The following is a 15,078-nucleotide window of genomic DNA, read 5'->3' on the forward strand; positions in this document are numbered from 1 at the left end:
AGGCCTGGATTCAGGTACCTGCATTGCACTCTGGAGCTCTCACCTGAGCTCCGGCATGCAGCCTAGACTGTACCGCGAGCGCTGAGTGATTGATTCCCCGGAAATTGCGGTTCAGTTCATGTCAGCTGTAGACAGGCCAGGGTGATCTCCGGTGCTCTCACCTGATCTCTTTAGCTCACTGAATTCAGGCCTGGCATTGCTGGAGATTCATCCAGTAGCTAGCCCGACGCTGCATATAGTTGAAACACCAGAAGTTCAAATCCCCTATCTATAAAGACACATCTGCAGGTTTTTCTCACTATGTGACATGAAATCAGAATAAACCTTTTCTGTTTTAAGTCAATTAGGAACCGAAAAAAATAAAAAAAAAAAAATATATATATATATATATATATATACATATAACATGTCTGAAAAGTCTTCTGTAAAAACAGGAAGTGTGTCTAAAGTGGCCCTTGTAGGCAATTTGACATGTTTAAGATTTTTTCTAATATATTTAACACAAAACCCTGGTTTACGCTATTCTCTCTACAGTTTTTTCGGTATCTAAAATCTATACTCTTGGCATTAAAAATACTGCATTAAAGTACTATATTTCATTATTTTTGCAGCTTTTTCTACATGGATTACATGCGTGCTTTGTCTACTATACAGTGGCAAGCAATATTTTGGGCACCCCTGGTCAAAATTACTGTTATTGTGAACACTTCTGCAAATTAAGGATGAAATTATCTCCAAAAGGCATAAAGTTAAAGGAGTACTTCCATCATAAAGATCCTATCCAATATGTAGTAGGTGTAATAATAATAAAATAATATTTGCAAATACCTCCAATTAGAAATGTAGTATAGTTCTCCTGATATAGCCATATCTCTTACCTAATGTGCCGGGCATTGCATATAGTGACAGAAAGTTACTTATTTGTTTGTGGTCGTAACCATAAATAGCTAAGATGCAATTCCCTGACTTTTAGAGATCATTTAATCTTCAACTTGCTTAACTGTTCACAATAACAGTAATTTTGACACAAGGGTGCCCAAATTTTTGCATGCCACTGAACATATTTAATAAAGTTAGTTTTAGTCATAAAAAAACACTTTTAAAATAGAGCTAAAAATACTATTACATTTTTTTTTTTATTTTCTCATTGATTTCTCTGCAAAATTGCTGAAAAATACCCATCATGTTGCAGAATTAAAAACTGCTGCATTTTTCCAATTTAGTCTGAAAAAAAAAAACAAGCATGGGCATGAGATTTCTGAACTCTCATAGCTTTAACAGGTACTGTAAAATGTAGATTTTAATTTGCATAAATAAATGTTTGCAAATAAATGTAACCATCTATGTTAGAAAGATTTAAGTAATTGCAAAAACATACAAAAAGAACATTTATTTTTCTATGTGCTGATTCATTTTATTAAATATTTAAAGCTCCAATTTTCTATTATCTAAATCTAAACCCATGGAGTTTAATTATTAATTTTTGGTTGTCTGCTGCCATCTTTGGTGTAAATCACAATTTTTTTTTAGTGGGCTCCCTCTAAATGCATTTTTTTTTCTTTCTAAACAGGCCAGAACCCGTATTATGGACAAAGGATGGCGGAGAGCTTCCAGATCCAGACAGGATGGTGGTAAATGGACGGGAATTAACAATAACTTTCTTGAACAAAACAGACAATGGAACATATCGATGTGAAGCAACAAACTCCATTGGTAAAAACAGTGCAGAATACATCTTGATAATAAATGGTAGGTTGACTAAATACATAGCTTTTTATTTTAGATATACAGATATGTCCTTCCTTATCATTTCCAAACTTAACAGACCAAAAGGCATGTGGTCCAAGATGTTAAAGGGGTTTTCCACTACTTTTACATTGATGGCCTATCCTTAGGCGGGCTTTGCACGTTGCGACATCGCAAGCCGATGCTGCGATGTCGCACGCGATAGTCCCCGCCCCCGTCGCAGGTACGATATCGTGTGATAGCTGGCGTAGCGAAAATTATCGCTACGCCAGCTTCACACGCACTCACCCGCCCTGCGACCGTCGCTCTGGCCGTCGCCCCGCCTCCTTCCTAAGGGGGCGGGTCGTGCGGCGTCGTAGCGACGTCACACGGCAGGCGACCAATAGCGGCGGAGGGGCGGAGATGAGCAGGATGTAAACATCCTGCCCACCTCCTTCCTTCCGCATATCCTACGGAAGCCGCGGTGACGCCGGTAGGAGATGTTCCTCGCTTCTGCGGCTTCACACACAGTGATGTGTGCTGCCGCAGGAACGAGGAACCACATCGGACCGTCGCGTCAGCGTAATTATGGATTACGCCGACGCTGCACCGATGATACGATTACGACGATTTTGCGCTCATTAATCGTATCATCTAGGCTTTACACACTACAATGTCGCATGCGATGCCGGATGTGCGTCACTTTCAACTTGACCCCACCGACATTGCACCTGCGATGTCGTAGTGTGCAAAGCCGCCCTTAGGGTAGGTTATCAATGTCTGATCGGCAGGGGGCCGACACCCAGCACTTTTGCCTATCAGTGAATCTCGGTCCCGGCAGCAGGCAGCCGGAAATGCTTAGTTCCGGAGCTGCTCCATCTTCTAAAAGCGGCCGCTGCCAGGTACTGGACATCTCAATATACAGAAAGCCATACTAGTGGTTCCAGTGCATATATACATTATAACCTACAAAAATAATACTGAAACGCATGATATAAGAACAATAATTTTATTATTGAAAACATTTTTTTTTGTTAAAATAAGACTAGAAGATGGAAAAAAAACTGGAGAAAAATAAACAATGAAAATAATGACCCTGAATTGGTCACCTGTAAAATAGTTACAATTAAATAATAAATAAGTAGTCAATACATGAGATGCTAACAAGAGTATTAGTGGGGGAAATAGATATGGAATCACAGGAAGAAAATAAGTCTAATTTACATATATAAAGTGCCAAGTGCTGAATGAATAAATAAATAAATACTGACTTTATAGATTATGATAATGAGCCTGAACTATTTCATACTAAATATCTCCACACACAGGTGTTATAAATGGTTGTAACAACGAACAGACAAAGGTGGTCAGGAATTAGATAACATGTTCAGTGTAAATACTATCATAAAATAAATATGTAATATAAGAGCCAAAATAAAGTGCCCTGTGCACTGTGCTTTATAGAAGAATTACTGGGTGTAAGTCACATATAAATAGTGCATTAAATAGAATAATACAATACGCTGAACATATTAAATACAATTGTTAGATAGACCACATGACATAAACAACCATAGGATAGTTGTGTAACAGACACCTATGATATAAATGAACACATTATAACATAACCTGAATAATGTAACTACTTACCAGGGACCGCAGGGATGCTCCCCAACGCGCATTTTGCTGTCTTTTTCGAGGGAAACAAGGTACAGGACAAATATTGGACATGCTGTATATTCTAATTAATAGGAGGCGCATATGTAGTTAGCAGCTATGGCTACTATCAGAGGATGGGGCAGCTCCAGGACTGATCATTTCCAGCTACCTGCTGCCGCTACAGGGACCGAGAACCACTGATAGATGGGAGTGCCAGATGTCGGACCCTGAGAATCAGACATTGATGACCAATACAAAGGATAAGCCATCAATATAAAAGTAGTAGACAGCCTCTTTAAACACATATGAAAAATATGTTGAATGATAAAAAGATTTATGGCATCCATCCACTATAAGTTTGTGTACCGTTAAAAAGCTTTTTTACATATAGAATTTTAACTGGATGATTTTGACAAATTCATCTGTTAAAATAAAAAACCATCCCTATCCAACTATGTTAAAAAAATATACATATATTCATTAACAATAGTTTCCCATGTTAAAAATATATACTATTTACTAGATAGTGTGAGATTATACAGAGTTAATATCATGAAAAATTCTATAACTTAAAGAAATGATAAGGGTGGACCTATCTGTATTAGTGACCATTCTGTATCATTGTGCTAAACTACTGGGCCTCATCCATTAATCTTTTCTTAAAGGGATATAATATAGTTTATGTGAAGTGAGATTGCAAAAAAATATCACGAGTGTGAATACGTTTCATCTCTTTAATGCAATTTGGTTTAAGAAGTAAGAACGATTGGTCAAATTGGATTTCTAACTTATTTGCTTCATCAATAGTCTGATGGAATACAGTATTAACTATTCCACAAAGCAGATTCTGATATATATATATTTTTTTCAGATTCTTATACGTTAGATCATATAACATAAATGATCGCACAATACTGTGTCATTCATTATCATGGTTTTATCAGTGGCCCTTGTATTAAGGTGACAATACTAATAAACAAGTGACAACTAGTATTTAAATGCAGGTAATGGTCCTCAAACGTCACAGTTTGTCAGCATTTCTCTTCGTTAAGGAAAGGACTATTTGGACACGAGATATTTACAATCAATGTATCTATGTGTAAACTACTTGTAGTAGTAATGTGGTATTTTGACATTTCAATATTAGCTTACATTATCTCATAGTATAGAATGGTAGAGTTGGAAGGGACCTCAGGGACCATCAGGTCCAACCTCTTGCGAGTGCAGGTTTTCCTAAATCATCCCAGCTATAGGTTTATCCAGTTTCCTCTTGAAGATTTCCATTGATGGAGAGCTCACTACCCTCCGCAGTAGCCTGTTCCACTCCATGACTGCCCTCACTGACAGAATGTTTTTCCTAATGTCTAATCTGAATCTTCTTCCTTTAAGTTTCATCCCATTGCTTCTTGTACTTTCTTGTGCTAATGAGAATAGGGTAGTTTCCTCTGCACTGACACGTCCTTTTAGATATTTGTAGCCCGCTATTAAGTCTCCTCTCAGCTTTCTCTTTTGCAAACTAAACATTCCTAGTTCTTTTAGCCGTGCTTCATATTACATGGTTTGCAGACCTTCTACCATCTTGATTGCTCTTCTCTGGACTTTCTCCAATATATCAATGTTTTTCTTGAACTGGGGCACCTAGAACTGTACACAGTATTCCAGGTGTGGTCTGACCAGGGCAGTATATAGGGGAATAATGACCTCTTTTGATCTAGATTCAATGCTCGTCTTGATACATGCCAGAATTTTGTTGGCCTTTTTACCTGCAGCTCTGCACTTTTGGCTCATGTTGAATCTGGGATCCACTATTATGCTCAGATACTTTTCCCCGGTGCTCTCACCTAGTTCTATTCCTCCCATACTATAAATGCTTTTAACAATTCTTTTACCCAGATGTAGGACTTTGCATTTGTCCCGGTTAGACGCTATTCTGTTTGCCTCAGCCCATTGTTCGAGAGTGTCTAGATCCTTTTGAATCTTGACATTTGTGTTTTGTAGTTTTTACTATAGTTTTATTTGGATTTTCTTGTAAAATGCTACATTTGCTACAAATGGCCACATTTATAAGAAGATTTTTCTTACATAATGAGATAGGATGTATAGTTTATCAAGCTTTATAGTAAAATGGTTACTTCAAATAGTAAAACCAATGCTAAAGGAATGGCCATAACAGTCTAGGCCTTTTAATAGATTACTGATGCAAATGTACAAATATAATAAAAAAGCAAAATAGACATTCCATCAAGTATGTGTGCAAATGCAATTGCTACATATTAAGGTGCATAGTGCCCAAACAAAATCAGCTAAATACAGTAGCAGAAATCTGTAAGATGCATAGTGCGTTTGAAATATCTGCTTTCACAAAATGTTGAAATGATAAGTTACAATAATGTATATATATCAACCATTGTTCTGCTATCACAAGGCAGGGACATATATAAATACCCCCATAATATCACATTTGCTATGGGAAAATTATATAAATGCATATAGCGCTATAGTAATAAGGAGATTCCAAATGCAGTGATAATAGATTATAGCAAACCTTATTAATAGGGATGATCGAATACCTCAAATATTCAGCTTCGCAAATATTCAATGCACAATGTAAGTCTATGGGAAAGCCGAATACCAACTATTCGGAACTATTCGGGCTTCCCATAGACTTACATTGCGCATCGAATATTCGCATAGCAGCGACCTATTCATCGGATATTCGCGAAGCCGAATATTTGAGGTATTCGATCATCCCTACTTATTAACCTTACAAGCTGAATGGAACTGTCCCTGCACCCCAATATGGGCTTCTGCTTGCTTCATCAGGGAGCATGTCTAGGGAAGGGGGTTCAAGATTTAAAGCTTGAGACAGCCAATGGAAATTTGTTAGTTTGGATGAGCATATGACCAGGTTGAAAACAAACCAGTGGTGCTTAGCGCTCTGACATCCTCTATTGTGAAGTGGGCACTTCCTGCTTCCAGGAGGTGGAACGCACTAGAAGGATTCCACATGTTGGCACATAATGTGGCGAGATGTCAGTGCATGCACGCATTCCTACTTTGTCACAATACAGAAAGCACTAGGAGAGATACAATCTGTGCAAGTGTACAGTGTTTTATTTGAGCAATATCAGCGGAAGGAGCATAGGTTGAAACCGCATAGCAAAAGAAGAGAAGCGCCATAGTGGCGCTCAAGGCTTATAACCCTAATAGAATGTACTAGTAAGTATATATAGCTACCCTACCGCTGTCATAGGGAAAGAAGCATTCACAAATGTATTACCATCTACTCCCATCAAGATATGTTTATATTCGATAAATAAGCAAATATGAGTGCAACCATGATTAATATATAAAATTAGCAAAACATATAAAGGAAATTAAAATGAAACTAACAAAACAATTGTATTCTATAAATAAGAAAACTGAGACATCCATATACAAGATAAAGGAGAAAAAAAGGAAAGAAAATTGTAGAAGTGAATGATACACGTTAACGATTACTGAATTAAAATAAAAATAAAATACATACAATGATAAACACAATTTTAAATTGGAAACATAAGAAGACTAAAAATAATAATATAAATTTGATTTAGTTCTGTTGGTGTGTAGTTTTCTGTGTAGTGAGATAATTAGGATAATTTTCGGAAAGGCCATTGATATCCGTAGACACCCGGCATCCCACCAGTCAGCTGTTATCAGCTCTGATGACTTCCATGTGTAAGCAGAATGCCACTTCTCTACTCTAAAGCCTGCTTTACATGTTACGATTCTGCATCCGATATCGTATGTGATCGTAACCGCCTCCATTGTATGTGCGGCACGTTCAATTTTGTTGAATGTGCCGCACAAATGATTAACCCTCGTCACACGTACTCACCCGTCCATACGACCTCGATGTGGGCGGCGAACGTCCACTTCCTGGAGTGGGAGGGACATTCGGCGTCACATCGACGTCACGCGGCAGCCGGCCAATAGAAGCGGAGGGGCGGAGATTAGCGGGACGTAAACATCACGCCCACCTCCTTCCTTCCGCATTGCTGGCCGGGAGCCGCAGGACGCAGGTAAGATCTTTTCATCATTCCCGGGGTGTCACACACTGCAATGTGTGCTGCCTTGGGTACGATGAACAATCTGACGTTCAATTCATGAGGAATGAACGACGTGCGTGCGATGAACGTTTTGCCGTTCATTCGCAATCGCATGTAGCTGTTACACACTACAATGTACCTTACGATGCCGGATGTGCGTCACTTATGACGTGACCCCGCCGACACATTATAAGATATATTATAGTGTGTAAAGCGTGCTTAAGTCCGGAGTCACACTTGTGAGTGACTCGCTTGAGTCTCACATCGCATCACCCCAGCACGGCTGCACACTCTCCGGACAGGAGTGGGTCGGCTGCATGTATTTCTATGCAGCTGAGACGGTCCTGTCCAGAGAGCGGTAGGCCGTGTCAGGTGATGCGATGTGAGTCTCTCATGAGTCTCTCGGAAGTGTAAATTTGGCCTAACACAGGTAATAGGAGCTGATTTACAATACCCAAGAGAGAGTTAACAAAAAGCAAAATTCGTAAAATATCAATTTATTAAATATGCCTTAAAACTGTCGTTGGACAAATAACAAAAAGAACAAAAACACTTCCCATAAAAAGTACCACACAGTAAGGACAGATTAGGAAAATAGCATTCATTGAAGTGAATAATTGGTTTGTGTATTAACACTATTAGTGCAGATACTAACTCAATGTTTGATGGATGCATAGATTCAATGTGACAAAGTTATCAGTTGATTAGAGATGTCACATTGAGGACAGGAGTCTGGTTGTACAATTTTTTGTACATGTGATTAGTGGTGGTTTGGTACTCACATGGTGAGAGAGGGACAGCTTAGGGACCTTTATGGCTAGTCCATGGTGAGCAGGGTTGCCATTTGCGATGATTAGGTGCCGACCTCCGCAGGCAGGTGGGGTGATTTATTAGGGGCAGTAGCAGGGCAACTTAAGTATTAGATTGTTCCGGTCTGGCAGCCCTGTATACCTACCTTGTTTTTTCTTAATCTGTCCTTACTATGTGGTACTTTTTAAGGGAAGTTTTTTTGTTTTTTCTGTTATTTGTCCAACGACAGTTTTAAAGTCATATTTATTATATTGATATTTTAGGAATTTTGCTTTTTGTTAACTCTATACCTAGAATTCCTGTATTATTCCTATACAGTTAGCCAATACCCAAGAGAGACCACAAAGGTGTAAAGCAGCTGTGGTGTTTCCTGCTATTCCCTGACTCTTGGAGGTTAAGGTTGTTGTTTTCCCACCGATCTGATATTGATGACCTATCCATAGCATTAGTCATAAATAACAAGATCGAAGAAACAACATGTCACCGTCCATTTGTGACAACAAACATTTGTTTGGAGTTTGCCACATATGTTTTCCAATGCTTTCAGAGGAAATGTTTCCATCCATGAATAATCTAATTTTTGCTAGTGCTATACAGTGTGTCCACCCATATCCTGTCCACCCATTAACTTGAGAATGGCGGCAGCTATAGGAATAGAAGTGGTGTCTAGGTATAGTAAAGTAGCCATGCGCTACGCAATGAAACCACTTATATCGCCACCTGGTGGAAAACAACGGAGTTAGCATTTTTATCTCAAAAACTGAACGAGATAGAGAAAAAAGTGAATTAATTAATTGTACGGCATCATCACTTCAATATGAATACACCTTGCATACATAAATGCTATGATATTAAACCCATGACCCCCCAAAACATTGAATGCTGGTCACGCATATGGCGCTCATTTAACTTTGATGCTCATAGTGGCCAGCCTTATCTGCAATGCACATCTGGACTCTGCACAGCATACTGTATCTTGCTGCACATTGTGCAATATGGTAGGTGACACGTTTGCACAAGCATCTGTGATACGTCGTCGTAGGTCCTGCAATATTGGTGGAGGGGGTCGCATACACCTGCTGTTTGATGTGACCTCACAGAAAGAAGTCCAATGGGGTCAGGTCAGGTGAGCGTGGAGGCCACTCCACACAGCTACCATACCCAATGACTTGTAGGAAAGTCTCCATGAGGTATCGCTTCATGTCCGCAGCCTTGTGAGTTTTACACGTTCTAATCATAGCATTTCTGTATGCAAGGTGTCGATTCATATTGAATTGATGATGCCCTACAACTTTGTAATTCACTTTTTTCTCAGTTTCGTTCCGTTTTCGAGATTAAAATGCTAACTCCATTGTTTTCAACCAGGTGGCGCTATAGGTGGTTTCATTGCGTAGCGCATGGCTACTTTATTATACCTAGACACCACTTCTATGCCTATAGCTGCCGCCATTCTCAAGTTAATGGCGGTGGACAGGATATGGGTGGACATGTGTCGCCCACCTGCAGCGGTTGCCTCAGGGACCTAACTCCACCTTTGGGGACGCCACAGGGGCTCCACTTAATTACCGCTTGCAACAGGTATGTCAGTTTTATTTGCATGGAAGTTGTGACACTACTCCCGGTTTGCGGTCAGGGTTATGGGTGACCGCCACTGCAGTTCTAACGAGCGTCTGAGGCCCGATGGAGTCTGCAGTTAGGTGGTGTGGCCTCCCGTGAGTGAGGCTGGCCCCAGGGGCTTGGGTGTGTAGAACAACAGGTCGCAGAATAACTCAGTCTCAGTCCAGAATGTCTTCAAACTGGTTCTTTACTCACTTTAAATTGGTTTGAGAGGTACCCGGGCAATGCTGAGATGAACCTGGAGAGAACCAGGTATCCTTCAGGCTGGTCTAATGGTAACCGTTAGCTCGCCTTCCTAGCACTTCTTGTTTCGGACAACTCCTGACTTGACGTTCCGTGGGGTTCATCCAGGGAAGTCGCAACTGCCTTTTCTTCCCTTTCTGGCCCGTTTGCTAGCAGCATGGACCAAGGAAGATGTCTCCAGGCTCGATCCTCCTTATGGGCTCCCTCGTTGCTGCTGATGCTCGAGCTCTGTAATGGTTGGTGAGGAACCTCTAGTCCCTCCACCTGCAGGATTTAGCAGACCACTTAATGGATGTCTGGCTCTAGGGACTCGTTCCCCATGCTTGCCCTGTTACCAGGAGTCCCCCTACTCAACTGCCTGTCCTCTCTTCAGGTGTCTTTCAGGCTGACTGTGTGGCAACATTCTCCCCCGCCAGCGGCTACTACATGTGCAGGGTCTGACTAGCGTGTCCGCTCTCCTGCGTCTCCACTATCAGACTGGCTCTCCTTCTCCTTTTCTGACTGCCACTGCAACCCTAGCTCCCAGCCTCTCTACCGCACCCCTTGATTGGATGTGGAGGCACGCCCCCTCCTGGGTCTGCCCAGGGGTCCCCTCAAAGGTGTGTGAGACCTGGTCACTATGTGTCTGTGCGTACACACCCTATTCCAGCCTTTAGGATTAACTGTCAATACTGACTAGAGTTGAGCGCGGTTCGCGGTTCTCCAGTTCGCGGCTCGAGTGATTTTGGGGGCTGTTCTGGATAGAACTAGAACTCGAGCTTTTTGCTAAAGCTCAATAGTTCTAGATACGTTCGAGAACGGTTTTAGCAGCAAAAAGACCAGCTAATAAATAGCTGGCTTTCCGCTGTAATAGTGTAAGTCACTCTGTGACTCACACTATTATGAAATTTCAGTGTATAGTGTGCGGGAACAGCGCATTCAGATCACTGCTGTATGGATAATGGCGATCGCCATTTTTTTTTTTCCTTGTCTTCCTTCCCTAAGCGCGCGCGTGTAGTGGGGCGGGCCAGCATGTCAGCCAATCTCAGACAAACACACACAGCTAAGTGGACTTTTAGCCAGAGAAGCAATGGCATGTGTAATAGGATGTCCATGTCACATGTCCCTGCATTATAAATACGAGTATCTGCCCGTCTGGACGCCATTAGCTCTTCTGCGTCCTTGGTGTCAGTCACTGCCGGCGCAGCGCCTATCTCCGATACTGCTGTGTACGCTCTATACACAGCGCTGTACAGAATAGGGATAGCACTTTCTATCAGTCCTTTTAAGGGCTAATACCGGCAGGGTCAGAGCCATAGGTGACAGGTCCGTGAAAACAGAGTTTAACAGCTACACAAGATGACAGCGTCTGTGTAGCTAAGGTCAGGGATTTCCTCGCTGCATTTCCCCATTAGGAGGGATAGAAAGGCAGGCTTCCTTTCCTCTACCCAGAGACCCACAACCCTGCCACTGTACCCTCCTGCCCTTTGCACACTCCAACTCATTGTTACTAAGCCATTATACTAGCAAACACTGGGTGAACTTAGTGGCATCCTAAACGTGGCTGTTGGACTTCTGTATTGTCCCACTAGTGCAAAGGTATTTGCAGCATGTCTACCTGCATTGCACACTCAAACTCATTGTTACTAAGCCATTATACTAGCAAACACTGAGTGAACTTAGTGGCATCATAAAAGTGGCTGTTGGACTTCTGTATTGTCCCACTAGTGCAAAGATATTTGCAGCACGTCTGCCTGCATTGCACACTCAAACTCATTGTTACTAAGCCATTAGGCCCGTTTCACACGTCAGTGAAAAACAGTGACGTTTTTCACTGGCGTGTAAAACACGCACATGTCCCAGCGTGTGCCATGAATCTCGGCACACGTGGGTTGTCTAAGTGCAATCCGGGATCCGTTCTCCGTGGCCCGTGATTGCACTTAGAGATTCACTCACCTGCGCCCGCTCCCGCTGTCCATGGTGCTGATCGCTCCCGCGACGCAGCATCCGGCCGGCGGTGACCCCCGCAGCAGCTGCTTCCGGGTCGGCTGTGTCGCGCATAATGAATATGCGCGACAGTAATCAGCCGGCACAGAAGGAGCAGGGAGAACGGGCTGCAGAGAGCGCGCCTAAAGCCGGGTGAGTTAAAATATTTTTTATTTTAAAAGTACGTTTTTTTCTGGCACGTGTTTCACGGACCACACCACTGCGTGGTCCGTGGAACATCAGTGATGCCAGAACAAAATGGACATGTCTCCGTGCAGCAATCACGCACACGTGGGTACGCTGCATGGAGACACGTGCAGTGACAAATCACTGATGTGTGAGCAGACCCATTCATTATAATGGGTCTGCGTATGTCAGTGATTCTGGTACGTTTAAAAAAAAGCACAAATGTACCAGAATCACTGACGTGTGAAAGGGGCCTTATACTAACAAACACTGAGTGAACTTAGTGGCATCCTAAACGTGGCTGTTGGACTTCTGTATTGTCCCACTAGTGCAAAGATATTTGCAGCACGTCTGCCTGCATTGCACACTCAAACTCATTGTTACTAAGCCATTATACTAGCAAACACTGAGTGAACTTAGTGGCATCCTAAACGTGGCTGTTGGACTTCTGTATTGTCCCACTAGTGCAAAGATATTTGCAGCACGTCTGCCTGCATTGCACACTCAAACTCATTGTTACTAAGCCATTATACTAGCAAACACTGAGTGAACATAGTGGCATCATAAAAGTGGCTGTTGGACTTCTGTATTGTCCCACTAGTGCAAAGATATTTGCAGCACGTCTGCCTGTATTGCACACTCAAACTCATTGTTACTAAGCCATTATACTATCAAACACTGAGTGAACTTAGTGGCATCCTAAACATGGCTGTTGGACTTCTGTATTGTCCCACTAGTGCAAAGATATTTGCAGCACGTCTGCCTGCATTGCACACTCAACTCATTGTTACTAAGCCATTATACTAACAAACACTGAGTGAACTTAGTGGCATCCTAAACGTGGCTGTTGGACTTCTGTATTGTCCCACTAGTGCAAAGATATTTGCAGCACGTCTGCCTGCATTGCACACTCAAACTCATTGTTACTAAGCCATTATACTAGCAAACACTGAGTGAACATAGTGGCATCATAAAAGTGGCTGTTGGACTTCTGTATTGTCCCACTAGTGCAAAGATATTTGCAGCACGTCTGCCTGCATTGCACACTCAAACTCATTGTTACTAAGCCATTATACTAGCAAACACTGAGTGAACATAGTGGCATCATAAAAGTGGCTGTTGGACTTCTGTATTGTCCCACTAGTGCAAAGATATTTGCAGCACGTCTGCCTGCATTGCACACTCAAACTCATTGTTACTAAGCCATTATACTATCAAACACTGAGTGAACTTAGTGGCATCCTAAACATGGCTGTTGGACTTCTGTATTGTCCCACTAGTGCAAAGATATTTGCAGCACGTCTGCCTGCATTGCACACTCAACTCATTGTTACTAAGCCATTATACTAACAAACACTGAGTGAACTTAGTGGCATCCTAAACGTGGCTGTTGGACTTCTGTATTGTCCCACTAGTGCAAAGATATTTGCAGCACGTCTGCCTGCATTGCACACTCAAACTCATTGTTACTAAGCCATTATACTAGCAAACACTGAGTGAACATAGTGGCATCATAAAAGTGGCTGTTGGACTTCTGTATTGTCCCACTAGTGCAAAGATATTTGCAGCACGTCTGCCTGCATTGCACACTCAAACTCATTGTTACTAAGCCATTATACTAGCAAACACTGAGTGAACATAGTGGCATCATAAAAGTGGCTGTTGGACTTCTGTATTGTCCCACTAGTGCAAAGATATTTGCAGCACGTCTGCCTGCATTGCACACTCAAACTCATTGTTACTAAGCCATTATACTATCAAACACTGAGTGAGCTTAGTGGCATCCTAAACATGGCTGTTGGACTTCTGTATTGTCCCACTAGTGCAAAGATATTTGCAGCACGTCTGCCTGCATTGCACACTCAACTCATTGTTACTAAGCCATTATACTAACAAACACTGAGTGAACTTAGTGGCATCCTAAACGTGGCTGTTGGACTTCTGTATTGTCCCACTAGTGCAAAGATATTTGCAGCACGTCTGCCTGCATTGCACACTCAAACTCATTGTTACTAAGCCATTATACTAGCAAACACTGAGTGAACATAGTGGCATCATAAAAGTGGCTGTTGGACTTCTGTATTGTCCCACTAGTGCAAAGATATTTGCAGCACGTCTGCCTGCATTGCACACTCAAACTCATTGTTACTAAGCCATTATACTATCAAACATTGAGTGAACTTAGTGGCATCCTAAACATGGCTGCTGGACTTCTGTATTGTCCCACTAGTGCAAAGATATTTGCAGCACGTCTGCCTGCATTGCACACTCAAACTCATTGTTACTAAGCCATTATACTAGCAAACACTGCTGCCAGTTTAATGGCTGTAGTTGCATTGTCAGGGATAGTTATTGTTGTTTATTCTGCTGTTAACCCCTTAACGACCTTGGACGTACTGAGTACGTCATGGTGACATGGTGCTAAACGACCCATGACGTACTCAGTACGTCCTGGCGAAATCGCGGTCCCGGAGCCCCGGGGAGTGAAATTTATTTACTTAAACGGTAGATTCGGGAAGGAGGGGACCTCTGCCTGACCTCAGGAGGGGTGGTGCCTCCTCCCCGAACCTACAGAGGCTGTGATTGGCTGACGAACGCCGCTCAGCCAATTACAGCCACTGTAATGTTCCAGCCATTGAAAATGGCTGGAACATTGAAATCCAGCCCTGATCAGTGCTGCTGTAGCACTGGCCATTGGCTGGAGCTGGGTGATCGATGCTTCACCCGCCCCCAGCTCTGATTGGAGAGACCGGTCTTGTGACCGCTCTCTCCAATCAATGTG

At 42.2% G+C, this 15,078-nt stretch overlaps 1 protein-coding gene across 4 annotated transcripts in view; it reads left to right on the forward strand.

Annotated features, from left to right (window-relative positions):
• The window catches only part of CADM2 (cell adhesion molecule 2), a 393,079-nt gene that overhangs the window by 164,392 nt on the left and 213,609 nt on the right, over positions 1 to 15,078 (forward strand). For all 4 annotated transcript variants that reach the window (XM_075335088.1, XM_075335090.1, XM_075335089.1 and 1 more), the window contains one exon: positions 1,571 to 1,749. In XM_075335088.1, the coding sequence (XP_075191203.1) occupies positions 1,571 to 1,749 (179 nt within the window). The remainder of the gene's footprint in view (positions 1 to 1,570; positions 1,750 to 15,078) is intronic.

This window comes from Anomaloglossus baeobatrachus, chromosome 2 (genome assembly GCF_048569485.1).
Source record: "Anomaloglossus baeobatrachus isolate aAnoBae1 chromosome 2, aAnoBae1.hap1, whole genome shotgun sequence".
Lineage (NCBI taxonomy): Eukaryota > Metazoa > Chordata > Amphibia > Anura > Aromobatidae > Anomaloglossus > Anomaloglossus baeobatrachus.